At 51.7% G+C, this 20,748-nt stretch overlaps 1 protein-coding gene across 3 annotated transcripts in view; it reads left to right on the top strand.

The window, feature by feature from the left end:
• MAD1L1 (mitotic arrest deficient 1 like 1) overlaps positions 1 to 11,966 on the top strand; it is a 348,897-nt gene extending 336,931 nt beyond the window's left edge. For all 3 annotated transcript variants that reach the window (XM_082772513.1, XM_082772514.1, XM_082772515.1), the window contains exon 18: positions 11,108 to 11,966. In XM_082772513.1, the coding sequence (XP_082628639.1) occupies positions 11,108 to 11,266 (159 nt within the window). In that variant the 3' untranslated portion in view covers positions 11,267 to 11,966. The remainder of the gene's footprint in view (positions 1 to 11,107) is intronic.
• Positions 11,967 to 20,748: the final 8,782 nt, after the last annotated feature.

The raw sequence follows: 20,748 nt of genomic DNA, 5'->3' as shown, positions 1-20,748 counted from the left end.
GTGGTAGCAGAGCTCAGATGAGAGAGGCTGGAGCATGACAGCTGTTATTGGATCATGCAAAAAGCCTGCCAGCAAAAATGCATCAATTTGTGTGATATCCGGGTGTCGTCTTCTGTTTTCATAATTGCATACATGGTGTCTGCATAAATCTCTTCCCCCCCCTGCACCTCCAGCGAGAGGAGCTGCCTGGTGGATGGCAGCACGTCAGTGGGCGAGCAGCGGCAGGAAGAGACAATCAGCTGGATGTGTGTCAGCCGGGGAGGGCCCCGGGCACATCCCTCCGAGGTTGCTCAAACACGGTGCATTCGCTAACTGCAAAACCTCTCCTTTTCCCCACGGGAAGAGCAGCATGTTCATCCAGACACGAGAACCAGCGCTGCTGTCTTGCCATGTTCTTCAGGAGTTTAGTGCCAAATGACAGCACAGGCGGCTACAGCAGAAGCTTTCAGCAAATGCACTGTAGCCCAAAGGTCTGAGGGGCTCCTAGGGGATACACTGGAATTTCTTCTCCTTTCTCACCGAGTACTGAAATCTTCCTGTTCTTTCACTCTTCAGCTGCAACCTTTGTCTCTTCAGGTGTAGGCTTCATCCTTGCGGTGGGATCAGCACTGTCTGCATGAGGAGAGAAACGTCCTGGGATTTTTTGTTTGACACTGGTTTCCTCATTTCCTGAAAGCAAAATACACTCGGTTTGCACAGCCCAACTGGGTGGTTTCCGTACGACCTCAGTCTTGACTTTTTCCTGCCCACGGACTGCCGATTTGGTTGAGCCACTCCACAAATGCAGCTACTGGTACCACCAGCTCTGTGCACTCAAAAGTCTTGAAGTTGAGATAGAAATGGTGGGATTTTGGAAATAACGTTGTCTTCATAGCATAAATCTTGACTTCTAGCTATAGATGCTGTCCGAGAAATGTGCTTTCCCACAGTGGGTTAGTGAGGGTTAAAACTCAGTCTTGAAGACGCAGGAAAGAAGTGGTGTGTGTTCAGACAGAACCGACTTGCCTTTCCTTCTTTGACTTTCTGGGTAGTGACAACTCTTGAGCACTTCAGTCCTGTTGACAGTGGTGCTAATGACAGTGATTCCAAATGAAGAAAAATAAAGAAACTGTGAGCCAGCAAGAGAAATAAAAGCATCTTCCTCAACTCACGCTAAGACTGTGGAATTTGGTTGTTGGTGTTGCAACAGCAAGTAATGTTATTTTCAAAGCCAACACTTAAAATTCCACTTTGGCAGGTCGTAATTATGAGTGAGTCACACAGTCTGATGGGAAAGAGTAATTATTGACCAGTTCTTGCTCCTGGTTGAGCGGTGGCTTTAGTCTCCCTGCCTGTAACGCCGTGCGCTGGCTCTGTGCACGGGTGACTAACGCATTGCCGATTTCCTTGAAGCAGGGTTTCATCCTGCATTGTAGCCCCGGGTGCCAGACTATGACAAACAAGAACTAGAAGAGGGTAATGAATAAACATGGTGAGAACTTCAGCTGCAGTCTGCCATCAGGTCCATCTGTTACGCCTTCCCCCACAAGCCTTGCAAACTCAACAAGCCAGGGACAGGCACGCTCCATGCACTGCCCCGTCCTACAGCCACGTATCTAGGGTCTGATTGTCTGGTCAGCAGTCAGTTTATCCCTTATGGTCTCTTGAGCCATTATTGGTCATAGGGTTGTGTTCAGTTCTTCAGCCTTCATCGACCTTGCTTGAGACAGGACATCCAGAAGGATGCCAAGAAACGAGGCTTCATCACCCACCGGTGCCTGCTGTATCGCCAAGTAGCAGTCGCTGCAGTGAGGTGTGTGTAAGCTGCTCATTTAACCATCCCAGCCTGTCTCCCTTCCCCTGCACACACTCACCCTCCATCTCCTGCAAAACCAGGTGCCCAGCTCCCCAAAGAGGGTGCTGGGGGCTTGTTTTCCAGTTGGCAGCCAGTGAATCCCAAAGCCTGAATGGCCGATTTGCACCAGTGCCATGTGCAAGCTCTTCGGCTGGTGCACACGGTGGTTTTTCCTGCTTATTTGTTTGAATCCCAGGAAGGGAAAGCAGAGGCCCTGGCAGGAGCACGGTGCAGAAGCAGCGAAGCAGAGGAACGGCACATGTCTGGTGTGACTCAGTGAGCAGGGAAGGCTCCAGCAAGTTCTGCCTGTTGGTGAGCGCTGGGTTGCTCTGGGGAGCAGCTGCCCATCTCCCAGGCAACCGGGCAGCTTACAAAAAGCTGCCATCAAAACTCCCCGTGGTTCCAGCTGTCCCTCGTCACTGCAGGGTTTTGCAAACTTTGCTGCTCATGTTCTCTTACAGATCTCATGCTCACAGCTGCAGTTCACAAGAAGCGGAGTCTCTCCCCGCTTTGGGAAGTAGGCCATCTGAATTAAAGCCCACACAGATGATTTTCTTCCATTTCTGCCGTCGGAGCTTCGTTCTCGTGTTCCAGAAACCCCATGTTCTCAGTTCTCTGCTCCACCACTGCTTCCAGCTCTCCTCCCAGCAGGGGAGATGGAGGAGAACGTGACAAGCAACTTGACTGGTTAGTGAGATGAGTTTGCCTTCCAAAATAGAGATTCCTGTGCATGGGGTTCATTTCCCAGTCCCTGGTATCTCCCTCAAGTTGTCTGTCTGCTCCTGGCTCTCCTGGAGGAGAAGTTCGGGACCTGGTTTGAGTTGCACCCACTTTTCCCTTTGCACCAAGCCACCTTGCTCATCAGGGGTAGCTACAGACCAGAAACTGCCTCTGGATGGCAGGGCTGCAAGGCAACACGAGGCTGCAATTCAGCTGGGAAAAGAGAACTTAAATAACACCCAGTCCCTAGCATCGCAGGCTACAACTGCAGAATCATTTCAGAGAAAGTAACAGGAGATTTTTCTCTTCCTAATTTATGTCTATCCCGCATATGGCTTCTGTGGAGTCGCTAATGTTACAGACAGATGGGTTGGCATTTTACTAGACAGAACACATGGGCTGGATGTTGTTAACGCTTGTTAGCTCCTCACTCTGCAGCTTGACCAGTCCAACGTGGTCACCTCGCAGATGGCTGGGAAGCTGCAGCCTGGGTGCCGCAGTGATCCAGCTCCGCAGCGCTTGGTTGTGGCAGCAGTGCTGCTAACGTGCATTCGGCTGCTTTTCCTGAAGGGCTTTGCTGTAGGTCAGAGGTACTGCACCTATGGCTGGGGGATTGTCACATCTTCCCCATATGCAAAGGAGAGGCACCGATTCGTACAGACCCTGAGCTTTCTCGTGAGGCATTGGCTTTAAAGGCTTCAGTTCCTAGTTTGGATTTTTATAGGATGGCGTTAGGAAATTTCTGCCAGCCCTGTGCTTTGCCCTCATCTACACTCCGTTGCAGCTGACGTTTATAAAACACCCTCTGTCTGGTTGTGAATGGTATTTAACAGTCCAGAGGCCTGTTAAAAAGTTGTAATTTAGGATCTCAAGCTCTGACTATAGCCTAGGTCTGTATTAGCTCCGAGTGGACATTCAGTGCAATTTTCCCTTCTCTGTGCCGCGAACAGCGCGCTGTGATTTACTCTCACCAGTCTCGTATTCAGCCGAACCATTTCTAGGTATCACCGCAGAAAATCTCCACGGGGTGAACGTGCTTGATCGCTGGCGTGGCGATGCCCATCAGAACCTGTGGATGAATCATTTACATTCCCCTCTTCCCTCTCTGACAATGCTGATGTTCGATTCACGCCGTAATGGTGGGAGCCTGAGTGCGTCCTACCGATGAGACAGGGAATTTGGGTTTCTCTACTTGTCCTTTAAAACTCTGAGAGCACTTTTGGAAAATGCAGGGGTATTAATCCACAACGAGCAGTAGTTCTTCAAACCTGTGCTTTAAATTGGATGTATTTGTCTCTGTCTGTCCTGAACTGTTGAGTAACATTAATGCACCCTGATAATAGCTGTCACATTTTACCCCGGGGGTTGCTCCTCAGTGATAGGTGAAAGCACAGCAGTTCAAAGACCTGTCTTTCAGGATGAAAAGCTCTATAGGAATATTCAGATATAAAATAGTAATAGTATGAACCAAAAAAATACGCTTCCCTTATTTTAAAGCCTTTGATCTTATTTTTATGGCATCACATTTGACAGTCTAAAGGGCATTAACCTGTGGGAGAAACCCTTTGAGAAGATGCTGACTTACCCTCCGCTGCACAGAGCACCTTCCCCTGGGATGAATACCAACCGTTTTCCCCCGTCGAGAGAGGAGCAGGTACTTCAGTGCATGGCTGTGCTCTTTTTTTACATTTTCCTTTTTTTTACATTGGGTGCAGCGTAGCTCTCATACATCAAAACACGTAGCTGTAGGGATAAACTCCCTGCGCTGTGTTTCTTCGGTGCTGAGCTGGTGAGACAACCCGGACCCCATCTCTTCTGTCACCGTGTGTAGTGCCTGGGTTGTGCTGCTGACTAAAATGGAAGTATGTGAGGTGACCTCTTGCGCTGAAGACATTGTGGGGTTGTGGTTCATCTCAGTGTTGAATAATAAGAAAGAGAAAGGAAGTGTTTGCTATAAATCTCAGCACACGCAGGGCTGTTTCTCACTTATCCCACCACAGCTTTCAATTTTCTTCTTGGCATTGCCAGGCACTTGCTTTTCTTTGCTCAGCAGCTAAAAGCAGCTTTTTCATTACATTTCCTGGAAGGCCCTTTACAGGCATCCATCCCCCTCTGCCTCATAAATTCACTTTATACAGCAAGCTGGCAGCACAGAGGTCAGAGGTCTTGGCAAGAAGCAATTATTATAAAGAAGTGCTCTTCCTCTTTTGGGTTACAAAGAGGATGTTATAGGGGGAGAAACTTCACAGCAGACAAGGAATAGTCATTTGTGAAAGGTGGATGACTTGATTGATGCCGAGCTGAGCGTCCTGCAAGAGCTGTGTTGGGAAGGCCAGCAGAAACCTGCCTGCTGCCAGAAAAAAAGGGAGAAGGAAACCAGTAAACAGTTTGCTAAATAACCTCATAAATATTTCAAGGCGTAAGCACATCTTGTGGTACAATTTGTTTTTTGTTTTTTTAATATTTCTCTAATTTTAAATGAACAGCCTCTAATTAAAGTGATTTAGTGGCTACCTGGGGACCTGGTATTTGAGCGGTGCGCGATACTTAGGAGAGATTGATTGGCGAGGCGTAATTCAATTGGGGGATTTTGATAATGATATCATCACCCGAGAGAGCCAAGTTTGAGCAATTACACAGATCTCAAAGCCTCATGTTTGGATTGCTCGAACTTCGGCAGGCACTTTCCATGCGTGCACACACACACACATGCACGCACGCCTTCTTTTTGCTTTCCTGTCCGTTGCACACCGCAGAGCCCTCCCGGGGCAGCAGTGAAGAAGGCAAACACTAATTTTACATAGGCAATGATGCATATTTATACCAGTCTGTGTTAGAAAGTTGTACTTCCCACCCGGCTGCTGGCTCCCAGAAGGCAAACTCTGGACATCCATCGGCAGCAGGAGCTGATTTTGGCATTTGCTGGGCCCTTGAGTGTTCTGGCTGGCTGCTCCATGGGCTCCCCGTGTGTGTATGTGCCTGGCCGACGTGACCCAGTGTGCTTTGTGAGCGTGTTGGTGTCTCACCTTCACTTTGGAGTTGTGCTTGGTGCCTGGCAGAGCTGGGGAGAGGCTGCCAGCCCCGTGTAGCGGCTGCGCGTGGGCAGGGCGGCCTTTGACATTTAGAAAAATCTCAGCGTCCGAAGCAAGAGGCAGAAACAAAAAGATTTTCTTGTTTAAAGGTCAGAGCAGGCGGCTTCTTAAAAGATGTTTTCAGATTGCTCTGTTGACAGGGTTTACACAAATTAATGGGAGCCAAGGTAGGCGGTGGGTGGTGAGGGACCATCGGGACCACGAGCATGCCTGACTTGCCGCACTTGATGGCAGAGGCTCTGCAGCACATACAGTGATAGCATTGTGGAGGGTTTGAGAGGTGATCTGGTGGCACAGCAGCCCCTGGGGACTTCTGCTGATGAGGGGCGGTGCTGGGGAAGTGAGAGTGGGCAGCACCACGAGGACAAGGGGCTGAGGCAGTGAGACAGAGCGCGGCCGTGGCACATCCCACAACACCAGCAGCACCCGTGGGCCTGTGTGAGGCAGGGGGAAGCTCTGGGTGGTGTCTCGGGTGTGAAGCCATGTTGGGCCTTCCCTTGGCAAGCACAGGGCCATTTCTCTCGTGTATTCAGAGCAGGGACCCAGCACAGAAAGTGATTTATGGAAGGAGCATAATGGATGAGAGATGGAGCCTCCACAATACATTCGCTGGGTAAATGTCACTGGGCAATGATTCACTTGCTCGTTTTGACCCCTCATACATCTCAGACTTGAAAAGTTCTGTCTAGTGTAGGAATGGGCGAGCAGCATCTGCAAGGCAACATCTTGAGTGTGCCAGAGGGCAGAACACCACTCTGACAGCCCTACCAAAGCTTTGGATTTAACCCTTCCTTTAACCCTTCCTCACCCTCAGCACGTGTCTCAGCTGGGGTGCCCAAGCTGAGCCGTGCTAGGCACAAAGCTCCACCAAAAACCATTTGGGAAGTCTGCCTCCAGCCCTTGAATGGGTGTGTTTAAAGATACAGGAGCTCATGTTTGCATGGGTTGCAACCCTGAATTTCATTTTCTTGATGTAGAAATCAGAGGTAGAATATGCACACTGCTGAAATCTCAAGTCGTATTCTTTGACATTCTCAAAACCCTCTTCTCCCTTTTTCCAGTTTTACTCCTTGTTTTCTCGTGATACCACATCCCCATGTTAGCCTTTCACTTGGAGCATGCAAACATCCTCTTTTCAATCTTATTGCAAAGTCTGAAGACCCCCAGAACGCTGGGTTTTATGCTCAACTAGTAATTTTCAAGAAGGATCCTTCGGATGCCTACATTCACGCTGCGTGGCAGTTTATAGCTGATGGCAGTTTTTGAGCCAAAGTAGGGTCATTCATTGTTTTTTTCTAGCCACTAAGATATGTTACACAGCAGAGGAAAATAAATATATACAATAAATTGTAAAAAATGATATCTTTAGTTCTGGGTGCACTTGTGAACCGTGCTAGCTTGTAAATGACCAAACGAGATGCCGCCGAACTTCTGACACAGCTTCCTCGCAGCTGGAAGAAGAAGGAGAAGGAAATGCTGGGACTTGGCTTGTAGGGAGTGGGTTTTTTTGGAACAACACGGGGGCAAAAATCCGTGTCAGCAAAATCAATGCAGCCAGAAGCCTTGCATGTGTTACACCAAAGCAACAACTCTTGGGAGAGCCTCGTTGATGGTCTGCACGACCTCCCAGCTGCAGGAGTGCCCAGTGCCCTATGTGTCATCTGCTCCTTGATGATGGTCCCTGCTGGAGAGGAGGACTTGCTTTCCCACCACGCTGGTGGTTTTTTGAGAGTTTTATATGTGTATCTAAACTCTAAAGCCTTGAATAATTTACCGATTTCCAGGGTTAAAAGGAAGATTTATGATGTTTCCTTCTGGCAGGCAGCAGCTGATCTTGATTCTCCTGGAAAAGCACTTGTACTAACAGCTCCTTTCTCCGAGCAGAGCCAGGAGCAGCTTCTGCAAGCTGATGTCGCCATGTGGTAAATAGACCTGTCTTCTTCATGTTTTGCAATATAATGCAATCTGCCCACAGATCTGATGGAGTAGCACAGCCTGCAAAGAGAAAACAGGGCGGCACCCTTCAGATCTGGGGCCGGAGTCGCATCCCCCAGCAGAACCGAGCGAGCTGTAGCACAGGGCAAAGACTGATTGCCACTGCTTTTCTAGAAGAGGTCCCGATAGGCCTTAAATCAGGCTGAACTGGCAACAGGGCTTAGCGAAAGCCGCAGTCTTTTCCTTTTTGCAAGTATTTGAGATCTGAATAAAACATAACACAGACCTGAATCTCAGTAGTTTAGTGAGCCGGGCAGATTTTATTCCCATTAATTAGAAGAAACCAATGCAGGCCTGTGTGAAGAGTACCTGTGAGATGATGTTCTGGTAGTGCTTCTGCATCAGGGGCATTTCCCAGATGGGCTCGGGAGGCTTTTGGCTTCATCTTGACTTGAAATTCCCAGGGAGGCACCACCGGGGTGAACGGTGATTGCGTTAGATGGAGCCTGCCACTGTGGGTGCTTGGCGCGTGCCGTCAGCTTTGTGCTCTTGTTAGCAGGGGTTGTGGCCAGGAGCTTTCTCTGGGGGTTAAGATTATTATTTTTTTAATTAAAAAAAATGATTAAAAATGAGTGGAGGAAGTCCTAGCTATAAACTGTAAAGAGAAGGACTGGAGGGCCCTTACAGCTTTGTAAGGAAATTTCAGCTTTGTGCCTTTCATAAAGCCAGCTTTTACACCTGGAGTCGCAGGTACACTCTGCACTGATCCAAAACAGCATGAAACGACTGGAGCCTGCAGTGTTCATTCAGCAGAGCATCGCCTGCAGTGTCCTCTCCCTTGTCTTCCCTACATCCCCTTCCCTTGCCGTGGTTCCCTGCTCGCTGCCCCCGTGCTTCCCTCTGCCTGCGGCTCACCGCGGTTCCAGGTAGGGTGCAGGCTCTTGAAAAGAAATCCCGTGAATTAATGGGAACGTATCGCTGTTATTTCTTATAATCACTTCATTTGTAAAGCACATGCTGCAAAGACACTCCTGCTGTTGAGCTCAATGGCAACAAATCTATCTATATATCCCAGTCGATTCTACGTTATGAACAGATGGGTGAAGGAAAAAAAAGGGCAATAAAAACAAATATTAAGAACAGTAACAATGATACCAATTTTAAAGCACTCCCAGAAAATAGGCAAGGTTCTAAATTTTTTTAAAAGCACTGCGAAATTGAACGAACCGAACTGCAAGTGCATCCATCCTCAAAGTTAGCATGTAAACATCTCCCGGCAGAGAAGGAATTGCCTTTTTTCCAAGTGGCTGCCTTCTTGCCTTGTTCTTGTTACTGAAGAGATCATAAGAAACCTGGGTGAAATGTCTGGGTTTTGAATGCTTTGGGGCTTTTGGATGCTTTTTGTTGTTGTTTCTTTCTTGTTTTTGGAGGGCCACAGTGGGCAGATGCTGCCTCTCTCCACTGTCCAACAACCGAGAGAAAGCACAGCCCCATTGAACGCAGTGGGAAGTAGTGCTCTTGTCTGAAGCACGTGTTTGTTCCTCTGGCTTCCTCTGATCATTATTCTGCTGCCTCTGCTGAAGGAGGAAACTTCAGTTATGAAGAATAGCAGAGAGAAATGACCATTAATCTGGTATAAAAGAAATTATTCAAATGCAGCCTTCACTCGCGACGCCTGTGAGCTCAAAGTAGAGGGGAAATTTAAAACATTTATGTTCCTCTCTTTCTGAGAGCATAAAATACAAGCAAATGGTCTGGCACTGGATGCTAGATTTCTTAAGGAACTTGCTTTAATTAATTAAACTAGTAAACCAATTAATGGATTTGCTTGTAAATTCTTAGAAAATTAATTTTGTGCCCAAAGAGTGTTTTAAATCTGCTAAGGAGGCAGTGTGTACTTTGTGCAGAGATTGAATTCCCATTCCCATGAAGCCAATTCACTGTTGACTTTGGAGACGCAGGCGGTGCATTCATCATACTGGGACCTTCCTCCGAAACCGGTGCCTCTGTCAGCTGCATCCAGGGTGGATTTGCAAAACAAAGCCTGTGCTGCTTCCGTGGCACCTGGCCCACCCCATGGACCAACTCAGAGCTTCTCCACAGCCTCTCCTTTTACTTGGGTTGCAGATGTGCATCCCTCCCCGTGCCACCGATCGGTGTCCTCAGCAGCTCCGCTCCTCCTGAGCCTCTTTAACCCGACGCAGCGGTACATGGGGGTGCAGCGAGCAAGCCGGGGAGCCGTGGGCAGCAGCGGATTAAGGCACTGAATATCCTTTGGAGTCGCTGCAAAACAACCAAGATGAAGTGGAGGAGATTTAAACAAAAGCTAATTTACTTTCCCACACTGAAACCTTGTTTAGATTCCCTCCCTGGCTCAGGGGTGACAGGGGCATCCTTGGTACCTTGTGCTCTTCGCAATCAGAAGTGACACGTACACGAAAAGTTCATCATCAGATGTGTCCATGCTTCTGAAAACACGAAACCAGGAACAAACGGGTTCCCTGGGGCCCTCGGCGATTATCGCTTCCCTTCTCTCCCAGCAGGTAAAGCCCTGCTTTCCCTTCACGTGGCAGTCCCTGCTCTGGTTCCTGGCATCCTTTTTGGGGCAGGGAGTGCCCCGCTGCTGCTGCCCTCAGGGGACGCTGGCTCTGCCAGGCACAGCTCACACTGCCCCGCTCGGCTGCGAGGAGAAGCAGAGCTGCAGAGCAATTAGGAGAGGGACCATTTTGAAGAGGAAAATGGCAGGGGAAAAACATTAGCATTTGTACTGTGATGTTTTTGCTGTTTATTAATAAACAAGCAGCTTTCGCGCCTCCGGAGGCAGGAGAGGCTTCAAGCATTCCTTCCTTCTCTTGCATTTAGCTTTTTTTTTTTTTTTTCTTCTTCTTCTTCTTCTTGCTTGTTTTATATGTTACAGGAGATTTGTAATGTCTTCCCACATGTTGAGTTCCCTCATTTTCATGTGAGCGTCTCTGGAATAATTCCTCTGGAGCTCTTGGCTGCGGGGCTGATTTAAACCTCCCGAACACGTGAGGGATGCGGGGTGGCTCAGCAGCTGGCTGGGGAGGAATTGTACCGGGTGCCAACAGGTCCAGTAGCTCCCTCGGGAGTGGGAGGACTTCAGGAACGAGTCTTTTTCATAGGAAGTTTGTGTGGGGCTCCTGCCACCCAAGCCCTGGGTGGTGGTGATGGTGACACTGCGGTGGTCACCCTGTGCCTGCAGCAGAGCTTGGTCCCCGTGGGGTCTCCAGGATGATGGAACCGCTCTGCTCCCCACCGTGCCGCTTGTTTGTTGTGGAGGCTCACGCGGGGGTTTCTGCATGGAGACTTTGGAAAGGCAGGACTCAATAACAGCCCAATTAAAGCGTGCGCCGAGCACCTGCTCTGCGGCAGATAACATTGCCTTGATTACAGGCAGATCCGCACCGAAGGAGGCTGCGGAGCGATGGCTCTAGCTCTCCCCTGCGTGGTGGGAGGCGAATTAAAACCCTGCTGTATTAATGGGCTTGCTCTGCTTTCCCCTCAGGCCTCCAGCTCCTCTGGTGGAAAAATGCAGCTTCTGGAAACGGAGTTCTCGCGAACCATCCGGGAGCTCATCGACCTGCACCTGCTCCGCCAGGACAGCATCCCGGCCTTCCTCAGCGCCCTCACCCTCGACCTCTTCAGCCGCCAGACCATCGCTTAGCTCGCCCCGATCCCGCCACCAGGCAGGCCTGGAGCACCCCCGGGCAGGACGGTGCCTCACCCTTGGTGTTCACGAGGTAGCAAGGACAAATTCTCCCCTCACACCCTTAATTCATGGCATTGGGTTGCATCTGTTTTGCGGGAAACTCCTTATTCCTAATTCTTTCATGTTGAGTCCCAAACCCCACCTTTTCCCCTGAAAAGCATCATTTCCCTCCTGTGGGAGGGCAAGTATAGCTCCATCCCAGGGCTCTCCTGTGCCACGACCCATTCCCCACCTTTGAACTGTGAAATGCATCCGTAACTCCCCAGAGTGTCTCAGCATCTCTCTGGGAAGGCGGTGGGAACTGCTGGTTGGAGGAACCACCCTTTTCCCCAAAAGCATCCCCCAAAACCGGGCCCTGGCAGAGAGACCAGCGTGGGCTTTGGGGGTGGCTGGTGCTTCCTGCTCTGCCATCACTCAGCAGATGAGAACAAGCATAAAAGGACTTCTGAAGACCCTACACCTTGTGTTGCACGGTGTGCTCGGATGTCACCCACGTGCTTTTTGTTCCTCGTGGAGGCTCTGGGGCCCTGGGTTAGCTCAGGAATGTGGAGGGTGGGACGGAGCCTATCAGGGTGTGTTCACTGCTGCCTGCTGCCAGGCCGTGGGCACCTCCTCACCTGGCTGGGGTGGCCCTCCTCCCATGGGAAGCTTCCCCCCTCTGGGGACACCCTGAGTCTGACGTTTTGTGTTACAATGGATACTTCTATCTTGATAATAAAGTGTCACTTCCCAAACCGGGTGTATGACTCCTTCACTGGGGAGGTGCACTGTGCTCTCCCTGTGCTCTCCCACGTGTGAAGCAGATAACGACCAGACGTCGATGGGCTGATGCTGGCACTGCTCCGAGGAGGACATCGATACTTCAGCTTTGCCAGGCAAGTCTCAGTCATGCTGCAAACAAGATGAGTTTGTTACTAACTTCTGTGCATATTGATGGTCTCTCGATAACAGCAGGAGCACACTTCTTAAGCTTGGAGGGAGCGTAGCAGTGAGCGGGCTAGAAAGCTAGCTTAGATGCCTACAGTGGCTGCAGGGCTGGCCATCCGTGCTGGAGTCACTCGGGGACCTGTCAAAGTGTCGACAGGCCCAGAACAGAGCTGCTCCAGCCCCAGCTGCTGGGAAGCAGTGGGACAGGCGTGCGCTCTGGGGAGGCTGCAGGCCCCATCTCCCCAGCCCTCCTCTCCGCGGGGTTTGCGGCGAAGCGCTGCCATCAGGATGAAAGGCAACAGCAAAAGTTTGGCGTTTTCTCTTCCGCTTGAAGAAGTCCTGGTGGAAGATGAATTGCCTGGCATGCTGTGCCAGGGGAACGCTGCCTGATTCATATGCGCAGCGTGGCACCGAGAGTCGCCTTCCTCAGTCATGGGGAAAATGAATCATGACGTCAGCCCCGTTCGGCTCCTCCGCCAACACAATAGCAGATCCTGGCTGCCTCTAAAATTTTTCTCCTGGCTCCTCGCAGGAGAAATGAAGTAATTAATAAGTTTACAATAAACCCTCTATCTTAGCAAAACACGGGTGAGGCGAGAAGTGATGCTGGAGAGTGACAAGGGAAAACGTGTTCTGCCCGTTGGAAAGTTGCCTCCCAAGAGGGAAAGGATAATAGGTTGGGGTAGAAAAAACAGCGGGCTTCCGAGGCTCCTTCGGTGGAGAGGAGACACAGATGGTTACCGCTCTGCACCCCGTTCTCCCGGCGAGTGATTTGTTCAGCTAAGTTTAAAAGCCGACACACCTGAGAGAGAAGTGTGGTGAAGATGGGTGCTTGGCCTGATGCACTGCACGGTGCTGTGCCTGGTGCTGGGAGAGGGGTTTGGAAGCTGCCGGGGTGTCCTGCTGGGGCCAGCAGCATCCGTGCCCTGCTGCTGGTGCACGGCACTGTTGGATGGTGAGCAGACTTGGGCACTGGGTGAAACCAGGGCTCTTGGGGAGCTCCAGGGCTTGCTCACAGAGCCCAGGAGCACTCGTGTGGAAGCGTGACCATTGTGAAGCCGCTTGTGGGACACGGGCTGGTGGTTGGGCTTGGGGCAGAGCAGCTGAGACTGCGCAGCTTCCAGCTCAGGCTCAGACACCGAATTCAGGATGAAGCCCAGACAGGTGGCCGAACCCTACCACAGTGCCAGCTCCTGGCTGTACCACCATCGTGAGTAACTGCAATGCTGGATTTCCCTCTGATCACTCCTTCCACACGGAGCCAGCCAGTCTCCAGTCTCAGGGCTCTGCCTCCACACTCATCCCCCCATGCGCCCCTCTGCCAGGGCAGTGCAAACAGCAGCAGCTTGCCACGCTGCTCCAGCACCTTCCCAACACTCCAGGTGCTGGGTGCACAAGTCCCATCTGTCTGCCGCTTGTCACTTGCAAAGCTCCAGCCCTCTTTGCAGAAAATCATTTTAGAAAATCTTGGGAGATCGGTAATAAATTTGCAGTTGGTTGGAGGGGAGAGGCGAGAGTGTTAACAAGTGTGTGTATGCTTGCCGGGTCTCCGTGCACGCTCGCTGGGTTTATGTGCTATAAGCTGTAAAATGTGATTTATTAATGCACGGCTGAGGGACTGTGTGTGTTGGAGCACTGTCTTGTTTGCAGTGTTGCCTGAAGCTTCCCTTCACTCAAACTGTTGCGAGTCCCCACTCCTCTCCTGATCAACCCTTTTCATCCATATAAATATTAAGCAGGGGCAGGGAGCTGCCAGGCACTGCCACGCGGCCCCTGAGTGCTGCAGAGCTCTTGGCTGAGGTGGGTACCGTGGGTCCGTGCCTCTCTGAAGGTGGCACCTGTGAACCCGGAGCCTTTTGCTCCCTCTTTGTCCCTTCTGGCAGAGCCTGCTGGAGGAGCCGTGTCCATTGCCTTGCAAGGCTGAAGGAGGCCACTATGGCCAGCTCAGGGCTCTGGGTTTCCCGGACAGCCTCGATGGAGGAGGATGAGCGAGGATGAGCCTCCCCAAATGCCTCCTGCTGCTGCTGCTGAGGCTGGGGGAGACCTGCACCAGCTCTACACACGGTGACCAAACTCTGCCAGCCCATGAGACTTCAGCACCGCAGGCTCTGTAAAATGCGAAGATCGCTTCCCATTTTATGGTGTCCCAACCCCAAGGCTTGGGGTTGTCTGAGCCCAAACGCAGCCCCATGGTTAGCCCGGGTGGGCAGCAGCATTCCGCAGCTGCGGTGCCAGCTTTGCTGCTGGTTCCCTGTGCTCCCCGCAGCTCCTTCCAACGCGCCGAAGAAACGCAGCACAACAGCGCTCCTTTTCATTTCACGACCCCAGCAGCGGGCTGAGAGACAGCTGAGAAATGGTGTGAGTTGGGCTGGCGGGTGAACGTGTCAAAATAAACCTCGGCGGGGAGAGGCAGAGCCTTCCTGGGGCATCACCAAGGTAATGCCGGCACCCGGCAGCCAACGATGCTCGGTGCGGGCGATGATGCAGCGGAGGTGGGTTTGGTTCTGGTACAACATCGAGCTGTTCCAAGACGATGTTGGGAAAGCAGCGACGGTGGCAGATGCCAGGTGGTTGTAGCTAAAAGCTGTGTGTGGCTGACGAGGTGACGAGGTGACGTGGTGACTGGGGAGGCCGGCACGGGCGTAAATTGCAGCCGCGCTGCCTGCTGCAACAGCAGGGCCGGGTGTAATGGCAGCAGTGCTAAAAGTTGCATGATATTTAAAAGCTACAAAACGATTGGGGGAGGGAAATTAAATAAATAAATAAATAAATAAATAAATCAGCCAGGCTTTTTTTTTTTCGCAAAGTCTTTTTTAAATATTAAACTCCCCAACCTTCCCAACAGGAAAGCTTTTTCGAGCTAAGAGGAGCGGCTGAACGGCATCTGATGGTATCGCATTGGCACGAGTGTCTGAAAAAATAGGGTAGGGATGCATGATCCGTTCTGAAAAAGAAGCCCTAGCTAATAGGAAATATGCTGATGCTACTTTTAATTTCATGACTCAGGTTTGCTGCAAATTTGATGGGAATCTGTGCTGGAGCTTGGTTACGTTAAAACAGTTCTCTGCTGCTTGGGGTTTTTCCCTTTGTTGCTTCTCTTTAGGAGGAACATTATTAGGAATTGTTCTGGCACTCAGGGGGCTCTTCAGACGTTATCTGAAAGGACGGTGGAGTCTTGCTTAAGAAAATCTGGCATCCAAAGACATAACACGGTTGGCTTCAGAACCATTTGCCTACACATGAAGAAGACAAAGCTGCCGTGTAGGTTGGGGAGCACGATGGTGGCTGCGAGGTGGAGGGAGCAGCCCCGGTCTTTGCACCCAAAGCAGCCCCGAAGCACAACTTCAGGCCGGGTCAGGTCTCCCTCCTGCTTCCCCAGGACGGGATCAAGCATCTCCCAGCCCCTTCCTCCCTGTGCTGATGAGTTATTAGTGTTGCTAATTTTACCTGATGCCGCTCGCTTCTCTGTGTGACAGGCTGCGTTGTTTTGAACTCTCCGGCTGACTGATTGAGCTCTCTTTAATATTCCCTGGTTTACTTTGAATTCTGTTTGTTGGCTGTTGCTTGTTGTGATTTTGGTTGTTTCTCTTTCATCCTCCCACTGCCTCTTTTTCCTCCCTGGTCCCTCTGATGCCTCTTCAACCTGGAACAAAGCCAGCGACCATCAGGAGGTCACTGAAACACAGACGGTTGTTGGGTTTAAATAAGGACTAGATAATTTTATGACCATTAACAAGACTCGCTGCTATGCAAGCTAGAATAATAAGGGCAATCATATCTCATGGTTCGGGGAGCAAGCTGATTGCCTATGGGCACTGAGAAGGTAATTCTCCATCCCTGACTCCCCCAAAATATTACACAATTGACAGTGTGCACTGGCAGGTCAAAGGGAAGGAAGCCACAGACGCAGGAGGAGATGTGAGGCACGGGGCTTTGCTGGAAGGCGAGAGCAGTCCTGTGCCACCACATCACACTCCTTTTATCTAACGATCATAGACTTCTGGCTTCAGCATGATGGAAAAGGTTTCCCAGGTGGGTGAAAGGCTCCAAAGTCTGGCAGAGAAAACTTTCCTCTCTCCATGAGCATCTCCAGAGCAATGCTTGGGCTGTACAGGTGTAGGTGATTCAGTTTGCTGGTGGTGGTGGCTGGTGCATCTGCCAGGCTGTCCCCAGAGCCCCCACAGAAAAGCCGTGTCGCTAAAGGGAAATGAGAGCACGAACCTCGCTTAGGTCTCTTTTCTCAGCTCGTTTTGGGAGCCGCACTGCAGCCCCTGGGGATGTACGTGCTATCTCCCCTCCGATCCCATCAGCAGGCACAGCGCCCTGGGTGGGCACGCTCCACGTGCCAGCTCCGCTCGCTGGGAGTCCCAGCAGGGGAAGGAGCGACCTCGGAGAGGAGGCGAAGGCAGGGAAGGAACCAAACCCTCAGGGAACCGAGCTGCTCATCCTGCCAGCCGCACTGAGAGGAGGAGGAGAGATAAGAGCCCTCCAGATAACACTTCTCTCTTGGGTGGCTCCGTCCTGCCGATAAAAGATGTCTCTGGGTAAGTCCGTAGGTACCTAGCGCTTCATTTTAATGCTCAACTCGCCTGCCCAGCACATCAGTACCCCAAACACCGAGCCCTGGCCTTCTGCAGGCACAGCACCACCTGTGTGTTTCCAGCCAGGTCGTGGGATTCGTCACCCAGTGTGGGTACGGCACAAGGTGAGGCTTACAGGTCTGACAAATCACCCGTTGCACCGCTGTGTAATGTCACCGTGCTGTGTGGCCCCATGGTGCAGGAAGAGGAGGAGGATGGCTCACAGGGCTGACACAGAGACAGCCCCAAGGTGAGGAAGGCCCCAGCCCCAGCCCCCAAACTCACCCCATTTCCATTTCTCCTGTTCCCCGGCTTAGCGGTTATCTGTGGCCTTGTGCAGTCCCCAGGTCCTGCAACCAGTGTTAAATGTAATGAATGATCTTGTCCTCCTTGTTTGTCTCCTCTTTAGTGTAACACTGTAATTAGCTTAATTACCAACAGATTCATATTTTTTTTTGGTAACTTAAAATGGAAATTAAATTTTGCACCAGGTTTTACAGGCTGTTAACGGGAATCGAATAATCAAGCCTGACTCCAAGTCCTTGAAAATGAGTATTAAAAAAGGTCTGAATTTGCATATTCATGTTTTTAATAGGGTTCAGAAGGTATATTTGCAACTGATGAAAAGGATTAATTAAGCCTAATTTGCATAGGAAGAGCAGTTTAACCCCTTGCAGCCTTACAAGGCAGAGACTGACAGGTGGAATGGGGCTGGCTGCGGGAGGGACGCTGGCAGCGCGGTGCCTGGTGGGAGTAGCGTCCTGCTGAACATCACTCCTGTGTGCGAGGACAGGACCCAGGGAAGTCCAGGATCCCAGGATCCCACCAGCGTGGGCCCCCCATGCCCACAGCCACCTCCTGGGTTCAGCCTCTGCCCCCCTATTGCGGTGGTGCACGGCCTGGGTGTCCCGTGGCGATGCCAGCATCTCCTGCCCCTGTGTCTTGGGCTAAATCACGCGGCTCCTCCTGGCATGGGATGCTTTGTGCAGCTCTAATGCAGCTCCTGGAAACATTTTTGGGAAGGCCGGCTGGTTTTCCTGAGCTGGTCACACCAGGGCTGCCCCTGTGCTGCAGGGTTTGGGAGCACCTGTGGCTGCTAAGGTCACCAAAACCTTCGTCTGCTGGCTCAGCTCCATTTCTTGTTGTTGTTTTTCTCAGCAGGGCTGAAGATTTTGGGGGGTTAAAGGCACATCAGGGCAGGGTGAGGACAGGGTGTCTGCTCCCCGTACCAAGGCTGAGGCTGCACCCTGCAAGCCTGCAACCTCTGAGACTTCAGGAGGAGGGATGCGGAGCTGCCTGCACCTAAATCCCCTCCAGCACCCCCAGCATGGGGAAATCAGTGCAGGCTCGCTCAGCTCTGCCCCATCCTCACCTAGGACAAAGGGTATAACCCCCCCAAAATCCACCATCCCCCTGCCTTGCAAAGCAGAGTGGGAATCTGACGCTTCCCAGGGCCCTCCGTAGCTCAGAACAGAGCACAGCTTTGAGTCAGAGCCTGAATGTTGCTAAAAAGTGGGAAAAAAATAAATAAATCAGGCATTCATTTTGCTTCAGCAGGTGGTGCGCTGCGTTCCCCTTGTAATGCTTTGGTAGCGTGTGTTGCTAATTATTTTTCGGGTGGAATTTGCTGTGCACAGCGCACGGGGTTCATTAGACAGAGATGGCTTTGAAGTGGCGTTTGGAATTAATGCTGGCATATGTAAATGTTTCTTGTGCCATGGAAAAGCTGGCTATAAATGATGCATGAGGTCCAGCGAGAGAGATACTTGCTTTGTTTATACACACCCATCGGGCTTCGTTATGCCAAAAGCAGGCAGAGGAAAATCAGTGGTGTCTTGCACAGTCCATATCGCTGCTTCCCGGCCAGACGTGAGCGTTTCGCAGAGCTTAGCACGGCCTCGCCAGCACGCAGCATCCCCAATTCCCCCCTCGGGGATGTGTCAGAGCCCTGGCAAGGCTGCTGCTGCCTCTGTGTTGTCCCCAGGTCCCCCAGCCCAGGAGGATGCGTCCTGCCCCGTAAGTCCTTCAGGTCCTGACCCCTGCACCTTGCCCAGACAAAACCCGCCTTGGGGAGATGCTCTTGGTGGTAACACTGGTCTGAGGAGTGCCCGCTCCACTCCTCCTGTCCTTCATCCTCCCAGCGCTGGGCTCACGGGACCATGCAGCTGCAGAGGTGGGGGATGCTGCTTTAGGAGAAACCCTGAAAAAAGAGAGAGAAAAACCACCAAGCTCACAACCACGACTGAGAGGACCAAATGCCAGGGGAACGTGAGCTCCCCCAGCCCATGTCTCCACCAAAGAGGCCTTTCCAGCCCAGGAAAGCCCAGCTCTGGGCTGCTCTCTTTTCAGGCTTTCACAGATGACTTATGTGAGACCCTTGCCACAGCAAAGCAGGGGCTGGAGCATCGCTGCACCAAAAGTTGGACACCTCCGTGGGCAGGTGAGTGTTGGGGCAGTTCCCTTCCTCTGAAGCGATGGGGTCTGTGCTTAGTGGGTGTCTAAGCTGGTAAGGCCAGGAATGTCATGAGGTGGTGGTGTAGGAGAAGTAGTGGCAGAGCAGTATGTGCAAAAAGCTCAAGAGACACCTTGCAAAGCACCATCACCCAGCAATGCCTGTCTCAGGTTAGGCATGAATGAACTTCACACTGTTCCATATAAAAAAAAAAAAAGAATTTTTAGCCCCAGGGCTGTGTGATGGGCAGTGCAGGGACCAATTCGGGCAGCGCACAGCACCACCAGCAGCAGCAGGATTCGAGGACATACCCGAGGTTCAGCACGAAGCCCCTGGCAGTGGCACGGCTCCGCGGGCTGGGGCTGAGCGGGGCTGAGCGGCTCCGTGCGGCCGGGGGCTGCCTCTGCCCGGCTGGTGCCCTGCACACCCGGCTGGGAGCACCCCCAGGCCCTCGGCCACCCCCCGATAACCAGCAGCACCCCTGGCTCGGGTGTTCCCCCGCTGCTCTGCTGCCACCAAGGAACGGGGCTGGGACCCACCGAGGTGCGATCACACGGCGTTTCCTCTGCAGTGTTTACCAAACCGCTTGCTCATCAAACACAGGGGAACTGTTCACTTTTTAAGTAACACAAACATAAAGCGCCTCCGTTTTTATGGCCCTTTGGAAGGCTGCCTGCTCCCGCCAGCCCCAGAGCTTGCCAAGACAGGACTGCACCCTGGGGTCACCCCATACCCAAACCCCACGGACATCCCGACCATGCCCCAGGGCTGCTTCCCAGGCAGGAGGCACTGGGTCTGGGTGCTGGAAACCCAGCCCCAGGTGCTCTGCAGCCAGCCCAGACCTCTGACTGAGCTCCCTGCAGCAGGTCCACCCGGACAAAGGCGAGGAGAGGAGAGGCAGGAGCGGGGTGAGGAGCTGTGACCGAGCGCTGCTTCGTTGCCCGGTTCCCACTTCCCACTGTTTATTTACCAGCACGTTGGAGAGCAGCAATCTCTTCCTCATGCCTTATTGAGAAGCTCAGCTGTGAAACAGCTAAATGAACCATCCCTTTTTATTAGCCTTTGGACTTAGCAGAGGAGCAATCAGTTAATGGCTGACCAGTTTTTGAAGATGCTAAGCACATTACAAGTGCTAAGTATTATTATTTTCCCTGCGATGTTTTATTTTTCCCTCTGAATGTTCAGCTGAAATAACCCTCCCAATTACATTAGCCGGTTTCATGTGTTCTGCTCAGATTAAATGTGGTGCCACTTACAATCCCCTCACCTCTCTGGTTCCCAGCTGTCTGCAAGCCTCATCCTAACCTTTGCTTCTCAGTCCTGGGCTGAAGCAGCCTTCGCTCTGTGTCCAGCATCTGCCCCAGCCTTGCTTTGGCTTCCTAAAAAGAAACGCATCCTCACCGCTTCCCCACAGGCACCTCAACCTCCGGCTCCTTCCTCTTGCATATTTATTTTGCTTTCTTAATCTCGCAACCTTT

Source organism: Aythya marila (genome assembly GCF_965140915.1).
Source record: "Aythya marila genome assembly, chromosome: 15".
In the NCBI taxonomy this organism is placed as follows: domain Eukaryota; kingdom Metazoa; phylum Chordata; class Aves; order Anseriformes; family Anatidae; genus Aythya; species Aythya marila.
The sequence above is the reverse complement of the archived record's forward strand: the minus strand, read 5'-3'. Positions and strand labels throughout refer to the sequence as shown.